At 39.2% G+C, this 26,259-nt stretch overlaps 1 protein-coding gene and 1 pseudogene across 2 annotated transcripts in view; one reads left to right on the top strand and one right to left on the bottom strand.

The window, feature by feature from the left end:
• TNMD (tenomodulin) overlaps window positions 1-26,259 on the top strand; it is a 181,579-nt gene that overhangs the window by 85,754 nt on the left and 69,566 nt on the right. The window contains exon 1 of one of the 2 annotated variants that reach the window (XM_078065325.1): window positions 10,235-10,326. The exons of the other annotated variant lie outside the window; for it this stretch is intronic. Coding sequence (XP_077921451.1) covers window positions 10,264-10,326 — 63 coding nt within the window. The 5' untranslated portion in view covers window positions 10,235-10,263. Of the gene's footprint in view, window positions 1-10,234; window positions 10,327-26,259 lie in introns of those variants that run through there. 2 annotated transcript variants of the gene reach the window in all.
• LOC118539784 (interferon-stimulated 20 kDa exonuclease-like 2 pseudogene) lies at window positions 14,569-20,650 on the bottom strand (annotated as a pseudogene).

Here is a 26,259-nt window from a genome sequence, read left to right as displayed (position 1 = left end):
ATCTCTTGTTCCTTTTGTTGAGATGATTTTTTCCACCTTGTCATTTTGTCCAGAGGAGAATAGATTAATGAGAGAACAAAATGCTAACAGGGTAACAACGTTCCCAGAAAATATACTTTAAACAAATCAGAAAAGACCTGAAGCAGTGGGAAAAGAAAGGGAAAGAGAGAAAAAAGAAAAAGAAAAAGAAAAAGATAAAGATAAAAGCAAACAAAAACAGAACAAAAGAAAAAGAAAACAGAATGTGGTCAAATATGATCAGGCTGGTATATAGATCAGTGCCACACACTAGATTTTGGGTGTATTTTGGTCTGTTAGAAGAAAGTGCCTCCCAAAATTTTAAAGAAAGAAAAACTTATATATGTACAAAAATAAGGGTTGATATGATGAAGGGATGGAATATGACTGTAAAGATGGAAATTATAAAAAATTTTATAAAAGGAATTGATAAGAAGTTGTTGGAAAAAAGAAAGAAGAGGATTTAAAAAAAAAAAGAAAAAAAAAGGGAGAGAATGTGATCAGGCAGGGGAGTAGAAAAAAACCATACACTAGAGATTTAGGGTATATTTTGATCTGTTAGAAGAAACTATCTCAAAATTTTAAAGAGAGAACAACTTATATATATATGCCAAAAATACGGGTAACTACTATGAAGGGATAGAATATGACTCTAAAAATGAAAAATAAAAATGAAAAATAAAAATTTTTTTTAAAAAGGGAATGATAAGATGTTGGTTAAAAAAGGGAAAAAGAAAAATTCAAAAAAAAAGTTAAAAAAAATTAACTTTGAAAGACTAAAGAATCATGGTAAAAAAGCCATGAATTCTATGTGCATTATTCCCCTAGCGCTGGAGTTCTGCCATTCTCACTGATCGGTAAACTTGGTCTTGGCTGGCTGTTCTCGCTGATCTTCTGGGGGAGGGGCCTGTTGCCGTGGTTTCCAAGAGTCTTTGCCGGAGGCGGAATTGCCCCACCCTTGTATGGTCTGGGCTAAGTAATCTGCTCTGGTTTGCTCTCGGGAGCTTTTGTTCCCTGCAAGCTTTCCGTACAGCTTTGGAGGCAGAGAGTGAAAATGGCGGCCTCCCAATCTCCGCTTCGGTGGAGCCGAGAACTTGGCCCCGCTCCTCAGTGAGCCCCCAGAGAAAAGCTGTCAGTCACTCCCGTCTCCCCGGTCTCCGGCCGCACTCCGTGCTCACCCGGCCTGTGACCGCGCGTGTCTATCTCTGGCACCCGACCCCGTGTGGAGTCTCCAAACCCAGCAGATCCCTGTAGTGCGCTCCCGCACCTCTCCTCCCGAAACCCATCCTTTTTAAATTGCCTTCCTAGGCCTTTCAGCCTGAGGATGCCAAGGGCTTTTGAATAGCCCTTACAGTCCTCAACAAGTCAGCCAAATTGACTTGTTTCCTCCACCCCTTTGTACCCCCTTCTCATTTCCCCTCCTTTCCAACATTCCCCAGGCCACTACTTGCTCAGTGCCCCTGCCTTCCTCCAAACTGCTCTCCCTAGCCAGTACCCCATGTTCCCAACTTTTCCAAACATTCCTACCTTAATTTATTTTATTAAGTACTTTTTCCATGCCAGGTACTTTGTACATGGTATATCACTTAATCCCTGAAATTCCCTCTAGGATTCCTGCCCTCACCCTCAGTATCCAGGCAAAATTTTCCTATCCCATGTCCCATGCTGTCAGGGAATTGCTTGAATTGCCAAGGTAACAGCTACTTATCTGACAAAAAATCTCTGCTAAAATGTTAAATGACACCCCACGAAGCACACTATGTAGACATTTCTAAACCCTTGTATTGGCTTTGTTGGAAACCTATGGTTTGCCCAAGAGTCCAATTCAGTACTCTTCATAATAACAATACCCTCTATTTCTACAGCTTGTCAAAGCCCTTTCACATAATTACCAAATATTATCCCTTAGCTGTGTTGAGTGTTAATGAAGACTTTATCCACTGCCATATAATACAAAGGCATGTATTTAGTTAAAAGGTGACCTTTAACTGTTCCAAATTACCTGCTATTTCTTCTGAGGTCCTGGCTCTGTTCTGACAAATCCTGCCTCACTGACATAGGAAGTCAGAATGCCCAGGCCACCTAGGGCTGGAGGTGGGAGAGCAAAGGCAGTAAGAAGGCCAGAAAAGTCAGGAGAAATGCTGAAAACATGGTCTCCTAGCCGTGTCCCACAGTTTAATTCTGTAAAGGTCTGAACCTCGGGCCATATCTCTAGCCCAGCCACCCCTGGCAGCTACTGCAGCCCATACCAACTCCCACATCAGGCTAAGGGCTTGGCTTTAATCTCTATCCCTTCACCTGCCACCCCGCACAGTCTGAGGTAAAGAGGCACACCTAACTGAAGCCCTACCTCCAGGCCTTCCCAAGACACTAAATAGTGTGTTTGCCCCATCAAAAAGGGCAGTCTTCAAGGCATCTCTATGCCCCTTCCCCAACACCACCAACACCAGTCTGACAGTGGGAGCTTCTTGAGGGTAAAGCAATGTCTCCTCTAGTGGGTGGACACCTAACAAGAAGAAAGGGTAACAAGTAACAGTGATGTTAGAGGTCAGAATGGCAGAGCTAGAAGAAAATTTTGAGATCATCTAGATCAGCAGATCTTAAACTTTGGCATGTATCAGAATCACCTAAAAGACTCACTGAAACACAGATTTCTGGACCACATACTAGAGTTTCAGATTCAGCACAATCATCATTTTGAACAAGTTTCCTAATGATGTTGGTGCTCCTAGTCCAGAAATCACACTTTGAGAACTACTGTGCTAATCTACTCTATACATGTCACAGGTAAGGATATTGAGTCCCAGAGAAGGGAAAGAACATCTTCATTTTACTGATGTGAAAACTATGAGCAATTTAGTTACTTGCTCAAAGATACACTAGTAAGTGGTACTGACTTAAAATGTGGCAGCCCAACCACACAAAAAAAATAGACTCAAAATGGTTGAAAGACCTAAATGTGAGACAGGAGTCCATCAATAACCTAAAGAAGAACACAGGCAGCCACCTCTTCGACCTCAGCCGCAGCAACTTCTTCCTAGAAACATAGCCAAAGGCAAGGGAAGCAAGGGCAAAAATGAACTATTGGGACCTCATCAAGATAAAAAGCTTTTGCGCAGCAAAAGAAACAGTCAACAAAACCAAAAGACAACCGACAGAATGGGAAAAGATATTTGCAAATGACATATCAGATAAAGGGCTAGTATCCAAAATCTATAAAGAACTTATCAAACTCAACACCCAAAGAACAAATGATCCAATCAAGAAATGGGCAGAAGACATGAACAGACATTTTTCCAAAGAAGACATCCAAACGGCCAACAGACACATGAAAAAGTGCTCAACATCGCTCAGCATCAGGGAAATCCAAATCAAAACCTCAATGAGATACCACCTCACACCAGTCAGAATGGCTAAAATTAACAAGTCCGGAAATGACAGATGTTGGCGTGGATGCGGAGAAAAGGGAACTCTCCTACACTGTTGGTGGGAATGCGAGCTGGTGCAGCCAGTCTGGAAAACAGTATGGAGGTTCTTCAAAAAGTTGAAAATAAAGCTACCATACGATCCAGACATTGCACTACTGGGTATTTACCCCAAAGATACAAAAGTAGGGATCCGAAGGGGTACGTGCACCCCGATGTTTATAGCAGCAATGTCCACAATAGCCAAACTGTGGAAAGAGCCAAGATGTCCATCGACAGATGAATGGATAAAGAAGAAGTGGTATATATATATACAATGGAATATTGTGCAGCCATCAAAAAGAATGAAATCTTGCCATTTGCAAGGACATGGATGGAACTGGAGGGTATTATGCTGAGCGAAATAAGTCAATCAGAGAAAGACATGTATCATATGACCTCACTGATATGAGGAATTCTTAATCTCAGGAAACAAACTGAGGGGTGCTGGAGTGGTGGGGGGTGGGAGGGATGGGGTGGCTGGGTGATAGACATTGGGGAGGGTATGTGCTATGGTGAGTGCTGTGAATTGTGCAAGATTGTTGAATCACAAATCTGTACCTCTGAAGCAAATAATACATTATATGTTAAAGAAAAAAGAAGAAGAAGAAGAAGATAGCAGGAGGGGAAGAATGACTGGGGGGAATCAGAGGGGGAGACGAACCATGAGAGACTATAGACTCTGAAAAACAAACTGAGGGCTCTAGAGGGGAGGGGGGTGGGAGGATGGGTTAGCCTGGTGATGGGTATTAAAGAGGGCACGTTCTGCATGGAGCACTGGGTGTTATATGCAAACGATGAATCATGGAACACTACATCAAAAACTAATGATGTAATGTATGGTGATTAACATAATTTAAAAAAATAAAAAATAAAAAAAATAAAATGTGGCAGCCCAATGCTAGTCTCTACCTTTCACTATGCTAATGCTATGTCTAAGGGTATGGCTTTTGGAGTCTATGTTCAAATCCTGGCTATGTGATTTGGGTAAGTTACTCCATATATAAAATGGAGGTAATAATGATACCTATTTCCTGAGATTATTGTGAGAGTGCAATTAGATAATATATGTAAAAATACACATGGGTAAACACTTTGCCCTGTGCTTCACCATAGTAAGTGCTCAATAAATGGCAGTTGCTATCATCTTCATGGCTGAAGCTGTTTTTGTTGCTAGTTAAGGAAGGCTGGAGACACCCTTTCTCTTGGCTTCATGTTCCCAAGTGGAGAAATATCAATTAGCATAACACTGTTGACCTCTCGTCAACCTCTCATTTTTTCCTTCTCAGGAGGAGGGAATTCTGATTGGTAGATTTGGGAACAGGAACAGGCCATGTTAGAGATCTATCTGCTTTTAGAGGGAATGAGCTCTGTTTGATTTGCTGCCATAAAATCCCCTTTCTGGGCAAGACCTACAGTTTTCTTGAATTTTTCGGTTCTAGATGGATATCTCTGCCTAATTCTGAAGTTCAGAATTAAGAAGCCCACTTAGTAAACATATCTAAATCACTTTCTCTAGCATTTCCATCAGAAATAAAGCTCTTTGATCTCTGCCTGCTTTACTTCTTTGTCTCTATCACTTCAAAACTGGAGGAAGAAAAGAAAAGATATCATTTATTGGGCTATCTCAAACCTCTGCATCATTATTACTCATTCATGTGAGTTAGTGGAAGAGCTTATACTGAACCTAAGTCTCTAAACTCCTACTCCTGTGCTTATTAATTATCCTGGATTTATTACATTGAAAGTGCCTTCAGAGTTGCATTTCATTTAGTTCACATTTTATAGAATTTTATTGAAGTATAACATATACATAAAAGAACACATATCATAAGTGTACAGCTCACTGAATTTTCACAAATTGAACACATTCATGTAACCAGCACCCAGATCAATAACTACCATAGCAGAAGCCCTCTCATTGCCTCCTCTAGGTACAACCCCCTTATTTCCTTTTATTTTTTTTAATAGAAAGATGAAATCTTCCATCACTGAGCAAATTATTTACATATCCTACCATCACATAGTCTTGGGTTGAATTAAGAAATCAAATCAGCCCTCTCAATCTTCGTTTGAATAAACAATTTCCTCTCCACAAGCTATGTAATTTGAGCACCATGTAAATGCTTCCAGCATCATGTAAATACATCCTGTGCATTCACTGGAATTGCCAATGCAAGATTCAAAGCCATGCAAACATCTTCCCTTCATTTTCATTGGAAGCTGAATTTCATTCAGGAGGGACTCAGGCAGGTAGACCAAGAAATAGCCACAAGCAGTAAGGAAAAGTGGTTATGGTACCTTAAGCTGGAGAGGAGATGGGCTGAAGACTGCTGAGGTCTGTGGGTATTCCCACCCACCTCCTTGACCTTCCAGATCTTGTAGTCATACATACCACACTTACCTCCACACTCTACACACACACACACACACACACACAGATGGGGTGGCAACCACTGAACTGGAATCTTATGCCATATACAAGTTGTCATTTAATAAGTGTTTTTGTCTTGAAAGATATTGATTAATTCTGAGAGGTAGCTAAGATTTATATTAGGAATCCTAAATCATCAAGTTTATTCTCAGGAAATCCTTCCATTAAGACCTGGGTGGAGAAAGTAGCTGAGGATCCTAGTGGCTCACCGTCATTCTTAGAATAAAAGCCAAATCCTTCATTATGATATACAGTTATCTATATCACCTTCTTTCTTTCTCTCCCTCTCCAGTTAAACTGGCTCCACTTCTATTCCTTGCTGTACCTCTGTCTGAAATTTCCTTTTTTCCTGGACTTGGCAGGCCAGTTTCTGAGTCATTCTAGAGTCAACTTCAATGTCACTTTCTCAGAGAAACCACCTATGACCACCTCCCAATCAATTTCTCCCTATTTAATTTTCTTCAAAACACTTATGGCTACCAGAAAATTATATTTTGCTACTTGCATACTTGTTAATTATCTGTCTCCCTCACTAAGAGGTAGGTTCCTAGGAGGTAAGAGTAGGGATTTCATCTGACTTGTTCACCACTGTATCCCAGTATATGGAACATTGCTTGGAACATAGTAGATACACAATAAATATTTCTTGAATGAGTGCATGAATGAATTGTTTTAAACTATCTGTATGCCCTGAAATCACGGGATGTAATTCATGACCTTATTTTTTAGCAGTCTCTGAAAAGTATAGACTTTGAAACCAGCTAAACCTACATTCAAATGTTTTTGGTTTTTCCCTTTACTGATAAACCTGGGTGAACTTGGGCAAGTTTCTTAGCCTCTCTGAGCCTGTTTCTTCTTCTTTAAAATAATCTCTACCTCACATAGCTGTTGTGGTGATTGTTATAACATATATAAAGCCCACAACACAGTGGGCTAGAACATGATAGATCTCAATGCACAGTCTCACTGCTTTCTCCCAAACCACTCCTTGCTATTATATGCCTCTCCATATGCCCTGATTGTTCTTTTTGTCTAGGTGTGTGTAAATATTCCCCTCCCTCTCTCCTCTCCCTACTCTCACAAACTGTCCAAACCAAACAACTATAGCAACAACAAAAAATTCTGACGTCTGCCAAGGCCACATAGAAGAATCACCATTTAATTTCCCATTTCTGCAGTGACTGGTCTTGTTTCCTGCCTATCATCTGTCTCCTTCCATTGCCTCCTATTGTGAAGAAATCAAGCTGAAGTGCTGTAAGTATGGACTTTAAGTCATAATAAATCATTCAGAAGTCAAGAGTCCTAATCTGCCAATCTGAGGGCAGGGAGATTGATTAGAAAGCTTAAAAGCTTCACTTATCATTTGTAAAAGTTTGTTCTTTCTCCTTTCTCCCCTCATCCCCCCTCCTTCTTCTTCTCCTTTTTTTTTTAATTTTGTTTTTCTTCTTTTCTTTCTTAAGGAAGATTGGGAGATGCATCAGTCTCCTTTCCAGGGTCCTGGGATCGACCCCTGTTGGGCTCCCTCCTCAGTGAGGAGCCTGCCTCTCCCTCTCCTTCCACCCCTTCCCCTGCTTGTGCTTGCTCTCTCTCTCTAATAAATTAAAAAAAAATCTTTTAAAAAAAGAATGTCTGCTACAACTCTATCAGGTAAAGTTTCAATCACTGTGGAGTAAGCACCAGAAGTTACTATAGAAGTCACCTGATTCAATCCCTTCCTTTTACAGAAGAATTGAGACCTACAGAGGAGCCATATCACTTGCCCAAGCTCAGAGAGTTAAGGGCAGAACCAAAGCAAAGCTCTAAGTCTTCTGACCCTTTGCTGTGTGTTTTTTCACTAGACCAAACTGTCCCCTCATTGGAGCTCAGCATCTCAAAGGAAGGACTGGGGCAGCTAATTCAGGCCTTTATAGACAGACTGCATGTGTCTTCCTTCTATTTGTCATAGATATTTAGAAATGGTAAGAGAATGTACCAATCAGGGTCTCAGCAAGGAACAGGCAGGCATGATCAAACTAAATAATTTGAGGAGAGTTTAATAAAGGGACTATTTACAAAGGTGTGGTAAACCACAGAAAGAGATAACAAAGTATTGGGAGGGATTAGAGGGGGGTTATCACCTCAGGCCTGAAAAAGCAACAGAAGGAAAGAGAAAGGTTTCCATAGAGAGGGCTTCCTGACTGGAGTTGTGACTCTTCCTTGAGGAACCTAATCAGCCCATGGCATCCTGCAGGATGGAAGCTAAAGGAATAAATACTCGAACTTCACTTTCTTCCCTCTGATCTCCTACTAGTGCTCTCCATTGATCTAACCCACCAGGAAGCTAGAGAACAAGGAAATCCAGAGATGGAATCTATACAGGTCAGTCTTCCAGAACACAGAGTAGGATAGAAAAGGATAAAGAGGCAAAGGGAAGATATCCAAAACAGTTTGACAAGGGATAGGGAACAAACACTTATGGAGCAACTATTGCATTTCAGATATTATTTTGGAAGTTTTCCGATTGCACTTATTCCTTACAACAAAATTTTGCCAGACACAGTATTTCCCCCATTTTACAGATGAGAAAAAATGCAGCTAAAATAGGTTAGGTTACTTGTTCAAGATGACACAGCTAGTATTTGAACCCAGGCTTGTCTCACTCCAAAGCCTGTGCTCTTAACTACCTCATAGTATTGCCTTGATAACAGGTCCTCTCCTGTGTATTAAGAACCAAGTGATAAATACTATCCAAGCAACCTCAGATATATAAAGAAGACTACACCTACTTCTTAATTCCTTCTTTTTTTAAAGATTTTATTTATTTATTTGAGAGAGAAAGCAGGAGAGAGCATGAGTAGGGGGAGGGGCAGAGGGAAAAACAAACTCCCCACTGAGCAGAGAGCCTGAGATGAGGCTCAATCCCAGGGCCCTGGGATCAGGACCTGAGCAAAGGCAGATGCTTAACCGACTGAGCCACCCAGGTGTCCCACTTCTTAATTCTTTCTTAACCACCTTCTCTAAAATGCCTAGTCTTTATTATCCCCCCAAACCTCTACTGAGGTGTTAATGGACAATTATTTTGTTAAGTAATAATTTAGTATTAATTGATACAATTTTAAGGTGTAACTACTTCCAGAGGAATCTGCATTTTAATAAAGAACTTCTCTCTTGTCATTTAATTTCCCTTCATACTTTCCTCAGAGTAACTATATAGAAAGGAAGACTTTTGAACTCAACAAGCACACAGAAGAATGGTAGTTGCCAAGGACTAGGGGGAGCGGGGTAAAGGATCTTGGTCAAAGGGTAAAAATTTCAGTTATAAGATTAATAAGTTCTGGAGATCTAATATATAGCATGGTGACTGTATATACACAGCATGGTTAATAATATTGTATTGTATACCTGAAATTTGCTAAGAAATAGATCTTAAGTGTTTTCACACACAAAAGTAATTATGTGAGGTGATGGATGTGTTAGGAGGCTTGTGGTAATCATTTCACAATGTATACATATATCAAATCATTACACAGTATACCTTAGATGTTTATATATTTTATTTGCCAGGTATACCTCAATAGAGCTGGAAAAAATAAATATAAAGGAAGACTTAGAAAATAAATAAAAAGTAAGACTTAGTGCTGAGTTGAAAAGACAGATGAGTCTTGCCTTAGTCAATAAAGAATTAGAGAATGCATTTGTTAAAAGAAGTACAAATTTACACAATGACTCAGTTACAAAAAAAAATCAACCTAATGTTCTATATCTGACTTCACTTTGTTTTGGAGCCCTAATTCTCCCAGTATCTGTCAGGTTAATATTCAATCAATTTAAAGTTCAAACTTCCTATTAGGGCTGCCTCTATTTTCTCAAAATATCTTCTCTTCTTCCTCAAGATGGCATTGGGGTGCAGAGGAAAGCTTATATAGCCCCATTGCACTGGTGAAAGAACCTCTGTATTGCATGTTGGTCTCTGATTCCTTTCTGACTTCTGCTAAGTTTGCCTCTAACCATACCTGATCTTTGTGTATCTTGCATAAATGACCACAGCATAGTGTCTCACGGCCACTTGGCTTTTGAGGAATCATGTTGGGAGCTACTGCTAATGACCATGAACCTTGCCATTACCTGATGGTAAGATTCCTGCACTCAGCATCCACTTCTTCTAACCCCAGGCCTCTTCTGAGCCACCTATATTTTCTTTACTCTTCTATCCCCCACCAGAGCACATGAGAACTTAAGATCTGTTTTACAGCCCTTCAGGTACACTATCTCCAGACCTCTTTGCTTTATCATGCCATGGTGCCATTTCTACTCAACTATGGATACTTTGTGTTGATACGGGGCACCACGTGATCCCCTCCAAGATTTATGAACAGGAAAAGCAATCCCAGCCTCTTCTGTGGCCCAGAGTGTGGGATCAGCATCTTAAGAGTAAGTACATCCCTCCCCAAATATATCTTCAACCTCCTCCAAGCACCAAAATGGTTTTGGTTTCCTGAGTGGCAGAAACTTCCCTTATGTTAGTATCTCCCATCCTCTCTACACAATGGCTGATGGTGAACTACTATTTTCACACCACCACATTTTTCTCTTGGTATGTAAAGGGAATCTTTACCCTCATCAAAGCCTGGCTTTTGAAACTATTATCTCACAATGCACTAAAAAATTGCAGTCTGAAACTCAAGGATGAGCAATGATACATTTGTTCCAGGTCATATCTGTCTTCCCCTGAAGCAACAAGTTCAATTGATTCAATGAGTAGGAGTACAAGACAAAAAGGAAACAGATTATCAGGAGCAACTGGCAACAAAAATAGGTTTAATATCTTAAAAATACATAGGATACAGCTCATTCTTCTATTTAGACAAAAAAATATTTTAAAGCATTTACCATGTTAAGGTCACCCACTGGTCTGGGTGGCTGCATATAGTGAGTAACAACAAACACTCTAGATCAGTTTCTAGTACCACAAATTTACTATAAAACAAAATCATTTCCAAACCATGGGCAATCATTTTTGGCTACTTTCAATACAATAACACATCATCATGCCCAGTCCCTTTTTCACTGGGTCTGAGAATAAAATACTGTGGCTGTTTTTTGTCTGGGTACCTGGGGGTTAACCTGAAACCCTATTATTTTTCAAAATTTATGGCTGGAAATCCTATGAGTCCAATTTCCTGCCTTAGTGAGTAGAGTATAGTAAGTTACATTAGTGAACAAAATTTAATATTTGAAGATTGAAGATATTGCTGGGTCTTGGAGTCATCTTTCCAACCATCAATGACATCAGCCCAGACTAGTGATGTAGCTGTAAAAGACTTAAGAGATTGTATTTAACCCATAGTGAACCCACAGTGTACTAGAAATGCTATTTTTTAAAAAACTAGAACATGATTATCTTCTGTACACCTCTTTCTGCAAAAATATGATTTAGAAAAAGGTTTGGTTAATTAAGGGTCCTGGTTAAAGAAAGTTGTATTAGTCACATGGATACTTATTTGAAGCTCACTGGAATGAGATTTTGAACTATATTAAATGAAATTTTATTTCAAATGATACTGCAAATTCTTAGACATTCCAGTAAGCCTTCTTACTGAAAGATCTTTAAGATTGTTCACCATTATCATTTTGCCTTACTGAGCCTAGAACGCAATGGCTTTTATATTTCCGAATAAGCCTTAAATAAAGTGCTTGCAAGCTTTCACAGCAGAAAACTACTTATTAGGGCAGTGATGTTACTCTTAATTTTTTCCTGATTTTATTGTCCTGCCCTCATATTGTTCAGAATCAGTTCAATTCTTGCTCTCATTTGAGAGAAGCTGTCATTAGTTAAAGGGATTCTTTAGACAGGTCACTAGGAGCATCTTGCCCTTCCCCTCAATGATTATATTTTCTACTTAATGAAAAGCTTGTAGTTTAAAAACATCTCCAGTTATAGCTAGGCAAAAACATGAAAGGAAGAGCTACTTACATGAATATATGAGATTTCATATCTCTTTTAATTGTTAAACAAATTTTACAGACTTGAAAAGGGCAGTTTGACAGCCCTGCAGCAAAAGCCCTAGCTTATTAACAGTTGTAATCTTAACCTATTGAAAAACAGTATGAGGCCAAAAAAGAGAGCAACTCAGGGGTTTCTTAGGAATGGGAGTGTAAGAGGTCGAGAATGAAAAGTTGCATAGCAGTTAAGGCAATTACCTCTGTCAAGGGGAGAGCAAAGTACCCCTTTTTTCTTCTAATTTCTTCCCCCAAAGCTGGTAGAAATTGTCCTTACATCAGTAAGATAGGTTTGGTGATTAGAGCAGAAATATTCTCATCCAACTCAACCACCAATTCCTCCTCCCAGAATTTCTTAGGGAAAATTACAATGACTGATTTGTATGCATAGAAGGTGGGCCACTCTGAGATGACAATTAAGGAAGGTTTGGGAATGTACTGGAGAATGTCTGAACAGTAGCAGGGACATTTCTAGCAGTAGCAGAAACAGAGAAGCCTGGGTGGTGTATGGATGAACGCCAGCCAGCAGAAGCCAAGAGCCCCAGCACAGGGTTTGTCTGCTAATCACATTCAAACCTACACCTTGCCAGAAAGCCACTTCCCAAACTCTAAATAATGCTTGCTTCAGGGGTCAATTTTTCCAAGAGCTTTCCTTGAAAAGATTTTAAATGGAAATATAAGCTTCGTGCAAGCAATAAGGAAAAAACATGTAAATCTCTTCTCCATCTTGCATATGCTTTTCCTGCTGTGTTTTAGGCAAAAGAAAAACTCATCAAAAATGATTCCAGAGCCCAGACTCTGACCTCCTCAGATCCTGCTCCCTCTAATCAGGCCACAGTTGACTGACAGTCAGCAAATAAACTGTTCTTTGAAGGTACAGCCGGAGCAGGTTTACAGCAAATGACTAATATGATCTAATCTTCCAGCAATTTCGACAGTTTTCAATTCTGGAAGATTCATATATGTCTGTTTAACTTTCTGATTCTGTCCTGTGACTGCTCATTGAATTATCCTTCAAGATTCAATCTTCTCAAATATTGTAACCTTCTTCATTATCAAACTCCAGTGTAATATCAGGACCCACAATGTGCCCAAGCCCCACAATACCAATCTGGACACATTGAAAAACCAAAGAAAAGGCCTAACAGCTAAAGCCTTATTGGTAGGAGGGGTAGATAACCACTTATCCAATTAGCAAATTCTCATTGAACTGCTACTAGGTGTACTAGCCTCTGTTAAGTATTTGGAGTGGTACAATCATCCATCAATTTCTGAAATGCCTACGGTCTGGTGGCCAAAAATCTACCTTCCCCACAAGCTGGATGAAGCCTGAAATCTCTTTAATAAGAGACAAAGTCTTTAATTTCATAATTGGAGATAAGCTTAGAGGGATGCTCTGTATGAGAGGGAAGAAAGTTGATTTAAATCCATACTAAGTCATAAATAATTATATTAGAGTGACTCCTCAGAGCAGATATTAATAAGAAGGAAGAAAGAGAACAGGTGAAGGGAAGGTGGGGGGGAGAAGGGAGGGAAGGAGGAGGGCAGATAACACAAAGAGAAAGTTGGAGACAGTAAGGAAGCTGGGGGAGGGGGTCCAAAAACTAACTTTGCCAGCTACACTGTTTTACCAAAGGCAATCTAGCCTGTAACTCGAGGTAAGCAACTTTGGGGTCTAAAAAGAAAGATACAAAATTCAGCTGGTGCTAGCCAGACTCTGCAAGAGTTTTACATTTTCTTCTAAATCCAGTAATAAATTATATACCCAAAGGGTCCTGATTGAAATAAAAAACACTGCTTCAAGTGTAAAGCAGAATAAAATTCAAATCTTAAAATTGCAAAGTATATTAACATATAAATTAGCTATTCCTAAAAGATTTTCAGACTTACCTGTGCATATGGCTCATTTTCTTTGGCCCACTTTAATTACCTTTTACATTTGGAGCTTTATTTTATTTTATTTTATTTTATTTTATTTTATTTTATTATTTTCCATTATAAAAATTTATCAAGGGAATAATTTGAGTTTTAGAGGTTTGGTTTAGCAAAGTAAAAGACCAAAAACCATGAAAACACTTTAAATTCTTTTTTAACCTACCAAGTAGGATGTAAATTAAATAAATCCTCTATTACTTTAAGAAAGAGGCTGTTTTCCTAAATCAGAAAAGTTGATTTCCAAGTCATGCTCTCTTACCTCTACTGCCTTGTAACCTGAAGGAGAACTGAACCTTACCAGGGATGGTTCTTCTATAAGTCAAGGTGGGGAAGAAGAGGCGATATCCTAAAACAGACTAGGTGGAGACTCTGAGCCAAAATCAGAGTCTGTGATACAGTGTGATCAACCAACCAGGGTACTTTTTAAAGTGAAAGGATGTTGCTAATTACTTGAGAACAAAAGGCATAAAATGAGACTGGGGCCACCCTAGTGATAAGGCAGTTTGAGAAACTACATTTCCCAGTATGCTCTGCCCCTTGAAAGTCAAAAGGCCTGACTGGAGCAAACACCCTGGGATCTGTGTTTAGCACCATTTAAAAGGTAAACAGCATAGGGCTGAGTCTGATGTAGAGGCTTTCTCCTTCCACGGGATACTTAACGAGACACAGAAAACAACACCTGAGGTGAAATTTCAATGGATGTTATGTCTAGGGTGGAGCCTCTTTCTCCCTCACACTTCAAGCTTGCAGAGAGGTGAAGCTGGTAGAGCTGTCCACTGGTCCACAGCCCTGTTTCTCCTGGCTGCCATGCTCCCTCTGCCTCAGCATCCCCACTGCTGCTAGTCTTTTGGGGGGATTGTGGGCCAGGTGCTGCTCCCGTTCCACTTCAACCAACTTGTACAGCTCCATGGTGGCCTGAGCGTCTTCCACAGATGAATGTCCACTTTTCCCAGTCTGCATGTCCCGATTCAGAAGCTTCTTGGTGAGACGCTTCAGAGACATGGTGGCATTCTTCAAGCAGTGGGCCTTCCGGCTGGGGAGGGGAGGGATATGGGAGGCATCGTGGGTGAAGGACTTGGGGTGGAAGTACTGAAGGGCTTTGAAGTTGTGGGTGGCATGCCCCCACTGTCTTCACTGTCTTCCCTGTGAGTATCTTTAAGATCTGGCTCTGAGCGATCTTGAAGGGTGCAACATTCATCATGTACTGCTTCCAGATGCCACTCCATCTGGTCCAGTAGTCTACAACGGGAGGAGGGGAGAATGCACTCATCATAAAGCACATCTCCGTGATAGTTGACAATGCTACATCAAGCCAAGGAATGGACATGCCCCTTGGGTCCTGTGCCCACCATCTCACAGTCAATTGCCACCATCTTCCTTGGCATCTTCTGGGATACTCTGGAGCATTTATTCTCTGAATGAGATTGGGTGGAGTTATGTGGGGACATTTTTCTGAGTAAGGTTCTTCTGGGGGCCCTTCTTCTAGGGGCAAGTTGAGTGGCTCCTAATCTTTGGAAGGGCACTCTGGAACTCCCATTTTAGACTTCAATATTAGATCAGGTTTTGTATTTGTTTTGTTTACAATTTTGATACATAGGACTCTGAAATTTCCTAACATACAGTTCAGACCCCATCCGTCCTTATTTCTGTTTTAATTTTCAATGGTCTACGCAAGGGCTGTGCTTTTATAGCATGAAGGTTCTGCTAGAGAGGGAGTGTGTGTATGTGTATATGTATGTGTGTGTGTTATGTGTATGTGTATGTGTGTGTGTGTCTAGTGGAGACAGGGGTTTCCAGATTCTCACAGAGTACATCTTTAGTTACAAAGCAGGAGACCACATTCTACATTGATGGAGCAGGCTCTCTGAAGCTCATCACCCTACCAAAGAGTAGACCAGCTATAGGGCTGACACACTGTTGCATTCATGATTCCATTCCCCTCCTAATTAGGAGGTGTTGAGACTGTAGTGTTCAGTCAGCTTCTGAGAATTTTTATGGTCTTTTTGTTCCTTCACTGGTACTTTTAGAACCTTAGGGTAGTTGGTAAAAAGAATGCTTATGTATAGCTGACAACATGAAAGGTCTTTATGAGCTCCATGGGAAAGAGACACTTCATATTTAAGAAGGAAAAATTAGAAGAAGGGTTTCTTCCTCTCTGTTATTTCTCTGACAGACAGACAGTAATGTCTCTCCTGCTGGTAGCTTTCAAGACAAGGAGATTTGTATGAGTTGCCGTGAAATTCATTATCACACATTTATGCTCTAAAAATGCAATTGGAACCACTCTTCATGTGTTCCACATTTGCAATAATTACCCCAATAAAACCTTATCCACATAAATGACTAACAAGAACTCCAAGTGGGAAAAGAGATGTTTTTTCATTATTGGATCATATCTCAGAGCTGAAGACAATCATGGTACATAAGCCAAATACAGCCTTCTCATGAATGGCACAATTACCTTTCATTTGAGAATGCCTACTCCTTGCCAAAAGGCCTTTCTAAGCAAGGTCCATTTGACAAATCAGTTGACAATCCACCCAGATCACCTGAGCTTTCATGTTCTTTCACTATGCTGAAGAAACAGCAGAAATGTGGGAGTTAGAGTTGTAGGGGTTTAGGTTTGGCTCTGTGAGCAATCCATGGCATGACTTTAATGGGTTTCAGCATTCTGGTCTATACAATAAGACAAAAAATGCTACTTGAACACAGTAACACTTGAGCTTTCTGTTCCAAAAATGTCCAAATGTGGTAGTAAGTATTACTATAATTTTAAATGTATAAAATGTAATACAAATGCAAGATGAAATTATTCTTTTAATGCCAGAGGAGAAAGATCATCCAGTGGGGGAAAATCATGCCTAATTTCCTGTCCTGGAAGATATGCACAAAACTTTTGTACCATTAAACTATAGCTGTGGAGGCTTTTAATCAGTTACCAATTAATTCAGTTCTTCCTCTGGTTTCCCCTCCCTCCCAGGCTTTTTCTCTGTGAAGCTCACCTATTAATCTCCCCAATGATACTTCATTTTCTTCTTACAACTAATGCTGCTATTGAAAAGTCTGAGATCTACCTGATTCTTGATCCTTTGTAGGTGCACTCTTTGTTCTTTCAGGACACCCAGAATTTTCTCTTTGATGCTCTTAATGTTCACTATAGAGTATCTAGTATAGGTTTTCCTTTTCTCTCCTATTTGACACTCTATGACTCTTTACTACATTAAGTCTTTCATTATTTTTCAATTCCGGAAAATTTATCTCCATTATTTCTTAAAGTAGCTACTTCTTCCTACTTTTGATTTTGTCTATTTCTTGGACTCCTTTTATTTGATGTTGGAATTTTACTTTCATCTTCCATATCCTATAGATTTTCTTTTATATTTTCTATCTCTTTATCTTTTCCTACTATCTTCTGGGAAAGTTCTTCAATTTTATCTTTAACTCACCAATTTTCTCTTTAGCTAAATTTATCCTGGGATTGATTCCATCAGTCATACTTTTTATTTCAATTATTATACTTTTATGAATAGAATTTCCACTCACATTCATGATGGAGTAACTGTCACTGGACTTGCCCTCCTACCATAAATGACTAGAAAACTAAGCAAAATATAGGAGACAACTGTTTTCAGACAATAGACAACAGGCAGTGAAAGACTGTGATTTTTGAAAAACAAATGAGGTAGTCTCTATGATTGTCTCAGCTTGCTGCCTAGAAGCAATTTCTGGACAACAGCATATGGATGGAAAGTCCAAGCAGAACACAGTGATCTTGCTGATTTGAAGTCAGAGATCAGAATTCAGGGAGACTGAGGCAGCTATAATTAGTGGAGCAGAGTACTAGAGAGGATAGAGCTATACAAAGAAAGAACTACAGAAATTGGCATAGGAATTCCCTTTAGTCTTTGATACATACTGAGTTGTGCATGCATAGCATGAAATTCCAGTGAGGATGGGCAAAGAACAACTGCTGGAGAGCTGGAAGGTGAACAATTCCCAGAGCTCATACAGGACTAGGAAATGTTTGCTTTCCAGCCAGCCAGAGCAGAGAAATGTTGTAGAGTACCCAGGCACTTAAGTAGAGACCCCAGGATGATCACACGTTAGTGGTATAGCTAACCTAACCCTACAGTAAAGGCTATCCTAGGCCTGCCATAACAAAACTTATAAACAAGCCTTGAAAGTTTAAAGCTGATCTGGAAGTGATTTAACTGCCTCCCAAAACAAGACTCAACATTCTTTAAGATAAAACAATAAAATCCAGGCACTCAACAACAAAACATTCACAATATCCAGCACCCAATAAACAATGACTATACATGTGAAGAAGCAGGAAAATACGACCCATAACCAGGAGAAATATCAGACACATAAAAAGGCACAGAAATGACAGAGAGGATGGAATTAGCAGACAAAAAAATTAGAATACCTATTAAAATATTAAGGTTAAAGGTTAAAGGAAAGGTCATAGGTTAAAGGAAAATATTGCCATAATGAGGAAAGAAATGAAAACTATAGGAAAGAACCAAAGGAAAGTATTAGAGGTGAAAATATAATATCTGAAATGGAAATTTCATTGAGTAGGATTGATAGCAAATTAGACGCTGTAGAAAATGAGTACATTTTTAGATGCAGCAGTGGAAACTATCCAAATTGAAGCACAAGAAGGGGATGAAAAGTTGAAAAAAGATGAACAGAGCCTTAGTGACATGTGGGTCAATATCAAGTAGTCTAACCTATAAGTAATTGGAGTCCCAGAATGGAGGTTCAGCGAAAATATTTGAAGAAAGAATGGCTGAAAGTTTTCCTATTTGATAATAACTGTGAATTCACAGATCCAAAAAATTCCACAAACCCAAGCAGTATAAGCACAAAGAAAATTATGTATAGGCACATCATAATCAAGATGCTGAAATTGATACAGAAAAAAAGTTCCTAAATGCAGCCAGAGGAAGAAAAAGAATACCTTATATATACAGGAATAAAGGTAAGAATGAGTACTTCTTGTTAGAAAGAATATGAGCTGGAAAAGAATTCTATATCCAAGGTGTGGAAACTCCAAAAATAAAGACCAAATAAATACTTTATCAGGCAAACAAAAGCTGAGAGAATTTGTCATCAGCAAACCTGCACAAAAAGAAACACTACACCCAGTACCCAGATCTTAGTTTCTAATATCATTCTGCAATAAAAGGAACCAGGGCTCCTTAGAGAAATGGCAGACTCTAAGACTGAGAATGGAAATAGAATGAGCCTGGAGCATCTTGTAATACCAGAAAGTAAGGAAGTGTTAAAAAAAAAAATGATGGGGTCATGTCATAGAGACACAGCAATCAATTGACAGAGTTCCCAGGGGCCAAAGTTGGAGTGATGTGAAAAAGAAAATAAAGTAGTATTAGATTATAACCTAAAGTATAAAATAAATATCCATAAGTCCATATTGGTATAAATAAAAGATTTAGTAAATAAATAAATGGAGGATAATATACTCATAATAAACCTCCCATATAAAAGAATTCCAAATAATTTATGTAGATAGTCTCCCATCAAGGAGGTGAAGCATAATTCCCCACTCCTCAAATGTGGGCTGCACAAAATAACTCCCTTCCAAAGAGAACAGTAAGGAGAAAGAGTAGCTTTATAGTGGAGAAACCTGACAAACACTACCTCAGACAGATGATAAAGGTTAATATCATCAGTGATAAATCATGCTGATAGCATGTACCCATGATATGATGTGACAAGAAGGACACTTTGTGACTTCCTTCCAAAAATACATAACTTAGTCTAATCATGAGAAAAACATCATACAAACCCAAATGTGGGACAATCTACAAAATACCTGACCAGTATTCCTCAAAACTGTCAAAGTCATCAAAAACAAAGTCTGAGAAACAATCACAGCCAAGAGGGACCTAAAGAGACAGGATAGGTAAATGTAATATGGTATCTTAAATGTGTTTCTGGGAATGAAAAAAGACATTAGATTAAAAACGAAGGAAATAAAAAAAAGTATGGACTTTAGTTAACAACAATGTATCAATATTAGTTCATTAGTTGTGACAATTGTACCATACTAATGTAAGATGTTAACAGTAGGGGAAACAGAATGCAGGGTATATGTAAACTCTCCATACTATCTTTGCAACTTTTCATAAATCTGAATCTATTCTAAAATAAAAATATATTTGAAAAGAAATGATAAGAGAATATTTTTAGGCTGAAGTAAAATGTTATGAAACAGAAACTGAGGTCTGCACAAAGAAATGAAGAGTGTCAGAAATGGTAAATATGTAGATCAATATATATTTTATGGCTAATATTTTTCATCTGATCCTTTAAAATTATCTTATTATATTTCATATTACTAATTTATTACCTTAAATATTTAAATATATTTACCTTGTATATTTTAAATTATTAGCCCATCCATTCCAATAATTCTGCATTGAATGGCATATATTTTCAATTTGTTGTCCTTTTCTATAGTAGTCATTCATCCTTCTCAGAAATCTAGGTATACTTACTCCTGTTTCCTGGGGGTATCAGCTACTACATCTAATAACTGTATATCAAAAAAGGGCCAAAGGCCAGGCCCTAGTCTAGTCCTAGTGAAGAGTCCCAGATACCACAGAACTACTGTTATTCCTATATCTTGGCACCTTATGAGACAACTCGTCTGGTCAGTCACCTTGAGTTGCAGACCATCAGATCTAAGAATTTGGAGAGGGGTAAGTGGAGGAATGAATGTCAGAGGACAACCGGTTAGTCCATCCTGATGCTCATCAACTTACACCAGTAAGACTTTTGCATTGCCCATCTACTCATAATCTGCTGACACAGGCAGTTTGGGCTATTGTCCCTGATTTCTGCAATGAATGAGGTAAGCAGTAACTATACTAAGGTTACACAAGGGAGCGGAAGAAATAGGGCTCTAGAAGTTTTGTTCTTTTTTTTTTGTATTTTTATTTTATTTTTTTTTAATTTTATTATGTTATGTTAGTCACCATACAGTACATCATTAGTTTTTGATGTGGTGATCCACGATCCATTGTTTTCGTATAACACACAGTGTGCTCCATGTAGTACGTGCCCTCCTTAATACCCATCAATGGGCTAACCGATCACCCCTCCCCCCTCCCCTCTAAAACCCTCAGTTTATTTCTCAGAGTCCATAGTCTCTCATGGTTCATCTCTCCCTCTGATTTCCCCCCCTTCATTTTTCCCTTCCTTCTCCTAATGTCCTCCAGGCTATTCCTTATGTTTCACAAATAAGTGAAACCATATGATAATTGACTTTCTCTGCTTGACTTATTTCACTTAGCATAATCTCCTCCAGTCCCATCCATGTTGATGTAAAAGTTGGGTATTCATCCTTTCTGATGGCTGGGTCATATTCCATTGTATATATGGACCACATCTTCTTTATCCATTCATCTGTTGAAGGGCATCTCAGCTCTTTCCACAGTTTGGCTATTGCAGACATTGCTGCTATGAACATTGGGGTGCATATGGCCCTTCTTTTCACTACATCTGTGTCTTTGAAATAAATACCCAGGAGTGCAATTGCTGGGTCATACGGTAGCTCTATTTTTAACTTTTTGAGGCTCCTCCACACCGTTTTCCAAAGTGGCTGTACCAACTTGCATTCCCACCAACAGTGTAAGAGGGTTCCCCTTTCTCCACAACCTCTCCAACATTTGTTGTTTCTTTCCCTGTCCATTTTTGCCATTCTAACTGGTGTAAGGTGGTATCTCAATGTGGTTTTGATTTGAATTTCCCTGATGGCTAATGATGATGAACATTTTTTAATGTGTCTATTAGCCATTTGTATGTCTTCTTCAGAGAAATGTTTTTCACAACTTCTGCCCATTTTTTGACTTGATTACTTGTTTTTTGGGTGTTGAGTATGAGAAGTTCTTTATAGATCTTGGATACCAGCCCTTTATCTGTAGTGTCATTTGCAAATATCTTCTCCCATTCTGTGGGTTGCCTCTGTTTTGTTGATTGTTTCTTTTGCTGTGCAGAAGCTTTTTATCTTGATGAAGTCCCAAAAGTTCATTTTTGCTTTTGTCTCACTAGCTTTTGGAGATTTATCTTGAAAGAAGTTGCTGTGGCCGATATCAAAGAGGTTACTGCCTATGTTCTCCTCTAGGATTTTGATGGATTCCTGTCTCACATTGAGGTCTTACATCGATTTTGAGTTTATCTTTGTGTATGGTGTTAGGGAATGGTCCAGTTTCATTCTTCTGCATGCAGCTGTCCAATTTTCCCAGCACCATTTATTGAAGAGGCTGTCTTTTTTCCATTGCATGTTTTTTCCTGCTTTGTCAAAGATTATTTGACCATAGAGTTGAGGGTCCATATCTGGGTTCTCTATTCTGTTCCATTGGTCTATATGCCTGTTTTTGTGCCAGTACCATACTGTCTTGGTGACCACAGCTTTGTAATAGAGCTTGAAATCGGGTAACGTGATGCCCCCAGCTTTGTTTTTCTTTTTCAACATCTCCTTGGTGATTCGGGGTCTTTTCGGATTCCATACAAATTTTAGGATTGTTTGTTCCAGCACTTTGAAAAATGTCATTGGAATTTTGATCAGGATGGCACTGAAGGTATAGATTGCTCTGGGTAGCATAGACATTTTAACAATGTTTATTCTTCCAATCCATGAGCATGGAATATTTTTCCATCTTTTTGTCTCTTCTTCAATTTCTTTCATGAGCATTCTGTAGTTCCTAGAGTATAGATCCTTTACCTCTTTGGTTAGGTTTATTCTGAGGTATCTGATGGTTTTTGGTGCTATTGTAAATGGAATCGTTTCTCTAATTTCTCTTTCTACAGTTGCAGTGTTAGTGTATAAGAAAGCAACTGATTTTTGTGCATTGATTTTGTATCCTGCCACATTACTGAATTGCTGGATGAGTTCTAGTAATTTGGGGGTGGAGTCTTTTGGGTTTCCACATAAAGTATCATGTCATCTGTGAAAAGAGACAGTTTGACTTCTTCCTTGCCAATTTGAATACATTTTATTTCTTTTTGTTGTCTGATTGCTGTTGCTAGGACTTCTAGTACTATGTTGAACAATAGTGGTGAGAGTGGGCATCCTTGACATGTTCCTGATCTTAAGGGAAAGGCTCTCAGTTTTTCCCCATTGAGGATGATATTCACTGTGGGTTTTTCATAGATGGATTTTATGAACTTGAGGAATGTTCCCTCTATCCCTATACTCTGAAGAGTTTTAATCAAGAAAGGATGCTGTATTTTGTCAAATGCTTTTTCTGCATCAATTGAAAGGACCATATGGTTCTTCTCTCTCCTCTTATTAATGCGTTCTATCACACTTATTGATTTGCGAATGTTGAACCACCCTTGCATCCCGGGGATAAATCCCACTTGGTCGTGGTGGATGATCCTTTTAATGTATTGTTGGATCCTTTTAGCTAGGATTTTGTTGAGGATTCTGGAATCCATATTCATCAGGGATATCAGTCTGAAATTCTCCTTTTTGATGGGGTCTTTGCCTGGTTTGGGGATTAAGGTAATGCTGGCCTCATAGAATGAGTATGGAAGTTTCCTTCTGTTTCTATTTTTGGAAACAGCTTCAGTAAAATAGGTATTATTTCTTCTTTGAATGTTTGGTAGAATTCCCCAGGGAATCCATCAAGCCCTGGACTCTTGTTTTTGGGGAGGTTTTTGATCACTGCTCCAATCTCGTTACTGGTTATTGGCCTATTCAGGTTGTCAATTTCTTCCTGTTTCAGACTTGGGAGTTTATAGGTTTCCAGGAAGGCCTCCATTTCATCCAAGTTGCTCAGTTTATTGGCATATAGTTGTTGATAATAATTTCTAACAATTGTTTCTATTTCCTTGGTGTTAGTCGTGATCTCTCCCCTTTCATTCATAATTTTATTAATTTGAGTCCTTTCTCTTTCCTTTTCGATAAGTCTGGCCAGTGGTTTATCGATCTTATGAATTCTTTCAAAGAACCAACTTCTAGTTTCTTTGATCTGATCTACTGTGTTTCTCGTTTCTAATTCATTGATCACTGCTCTAATCTTAATCATTTCTCTTCTAATGCATGGCTTAGGCATCATTTGTTGCTTTTTCTCTTGTTCTTTAAGGTGTAGAGTTAGATGGTGAATTCGGGATTTTTCTATTTTTTTGAGTGAGTCTTGGATGGCTACGTATTTCCCCCTTAGGACTTCCTTTGCAGTATCCCATAGGTTTTGGACCGATGTGTTTTTGTTCTCACTGGTTTCCATGAATTGTTTAAGTTCTTCTTTGATTTCCTGGTTGACCCAAACATTCTTGAGCAGAGTGGTCTTTAGCTTCCAAGTGTTTGAATTTCTGCCAAATTTTTTCTTGTTACTGAGTTCCAGTTTTAAAGCATTATGGTCTGAGAATATGCAGGGAATAATCTCAATCTTTTGGTATCGGGTGAGACCTGACTTGTGACCCAGTATGTGGTCTATTCTGGAGAAAGTTCCATGTGCGCTCGAGAAGAATGAGTATTCTGTTGTTTAGGGTCAATGTTCTGTATACATCTATGAGGTCCATGTGGTCCAATGTGTCATTCAAAGCTCTCGTTTCTTTGTTGATTTTCTGCTTAGATGATCTGTCTATTGCTGAGAGTGGAGTATTGAGGTCTCCTACAATTAACATATTGTTATCAATATGACTCTTTATTTTGGTTAACAGTTGGCTTATGTAGATGGCTGCTCCCATGTTGGGGGCGTAGATATTTACAATTGTTAGATCTTCTTGTTGGATAGACCCTTTAAGAATGATATAGTGTCCTTCTGTGTCTCTAACTACAGTCTTTAGTTTAAAATCTAATTTGTCTGATGTAAGAATTGCTACCCCAGCTTTCTTTTGAGATATGGAAGATGGATCTCTATCCCTTCACTTTTAGTCTGGATGTATCTTTAGGTTCAAAATGAGTCTCTTGTAGACAGCATATGGTTGGGTCCTGTCTTTTTATCCAATCTGCAACCCTGTGCCATTTTATGGGAGCATTTAGGCCATTCACATTGAGAGTGATTATTGAAAGATATGAATTAATTGTCATCATGTTGCCTGTGAAGATCTTGTTTTCATAGATTGTCCCTGTAAATTTCTTTTCTATATCACTCGGGGTCTTTCTCCTTTTATAGAACCCCCCTAATATTTCTTGCAGGGCCGGCTTAGTGGTCACATATTCTTTCAGTTTCTGCTGGTCTTGGAAGCTCTGCATCTCTCCATCCATTCTCAATGACAGCCTTGCTGGATAAAGTATTCTTGTCTGCATGTTCTTCTCGTTTAGTACCCTGAATATGTCTTGCCAGCCCATTTTGGCTTGCCAGGTCTCTGTGGATATGTATGATGTTATTCTAATGTTCTTCCCTCTGTATGTAAGGAATCTCTTCCCCCTAACTGCCCTTAAGATGGTTTCCTTGGTTCTAAGGTTTGTGAGTTTTATATTACATGCCAGGGTGTTGGCCTGTTTTCTTTGATCTTGGGAGGGGTCTTCTCTGACTCTAGGACACAAATGTTTGTTTCATTCCCCAGATTAGGGATGTTCTCAGCTACAATTTGCTCAAATATATCTTCTAGTCCTCTCTCTCTCTCCACCCCCTCAGGGATTCCTATTATTCTGACATTGGAACGTTTCATGGTGTCACTTATTTCTCTGATTCTATTTTCATGGATTTTGAGTTGTTTTTCTCTGGCCTCCTCTTTTCCCTTCTTGTCTATTAATTGATCTTTTAGGTCACTAATTCGTTCTTCTGCCTCACTTACAATAGCTGTTAGGTTATCTAGATTAGATTGGATCTCATTGATAGCATTTTTAAGTTCTGCCAGTTCATCTTTATTTCTGCCCTTAGAGACTCTATGTTGCCCTTAATTGATTTCTCCATTCTAGCTATTGTTTTCACAATTGCTAGCCTGAATTCCATCTCTGACATCTTGGTTATATCTGAATCCATTTGTAAATCTGCTGCATAAGTCATAATCTCTGAGTCTTTCCTATTTTGGGGGTTCCTCCTCTTAGTCATTCTGTTGATGGGTGGTTGAGGGAATGTATAGAGTCCAAATTATTGACCACAACCGAAGTAAGTTGCACTTGTTTTATAGGGACCTTAGGGTTGCTGGCCCCTTGTTCTCCCAGCCTGTCTTCTGGGGGAGGGGCCTGCTGCACTGCTACTCAGGCAACCCTGTTTGGGCAGAGTTGCCCTGCCCCCTGTGGTGGGGGATGGGTTCAGTGGAAACTGGTGTTTTTGGGACTTTTGTTCTCTGGCGGCTTTCCCTGGCAGCTTTCTGCATCTCTTTGAGTGTCAGAGCAGAAGAGACCATTTCCAACCCTCTGCCTCAGAGCAGAGAGATCACAGTCTGTTCTTCAGTGAGCTCTCCAGGCCACACTATCTCTGTTTCTGTCTGTGCTGTTATAAA

Source organism: Halichoerus grypus, chromosome X, assembly GCF_964656455.1.
Source record: "Halichoerus grypus chromosome X, mHalGry1.hap1.1, whole genome shotgun sequence".
Lineage (NCBI taxonomy): Eukaryota > Metazoa > Chordata > Mammalia > Carnivora > Phocidae > Halichoerus > Halichoerus grypus.
The sequence above is the reverse complement of the archived record's forward strand: the minus strand, read 5'-3'. Positions and strand labels throughout refer to the sequence as shown.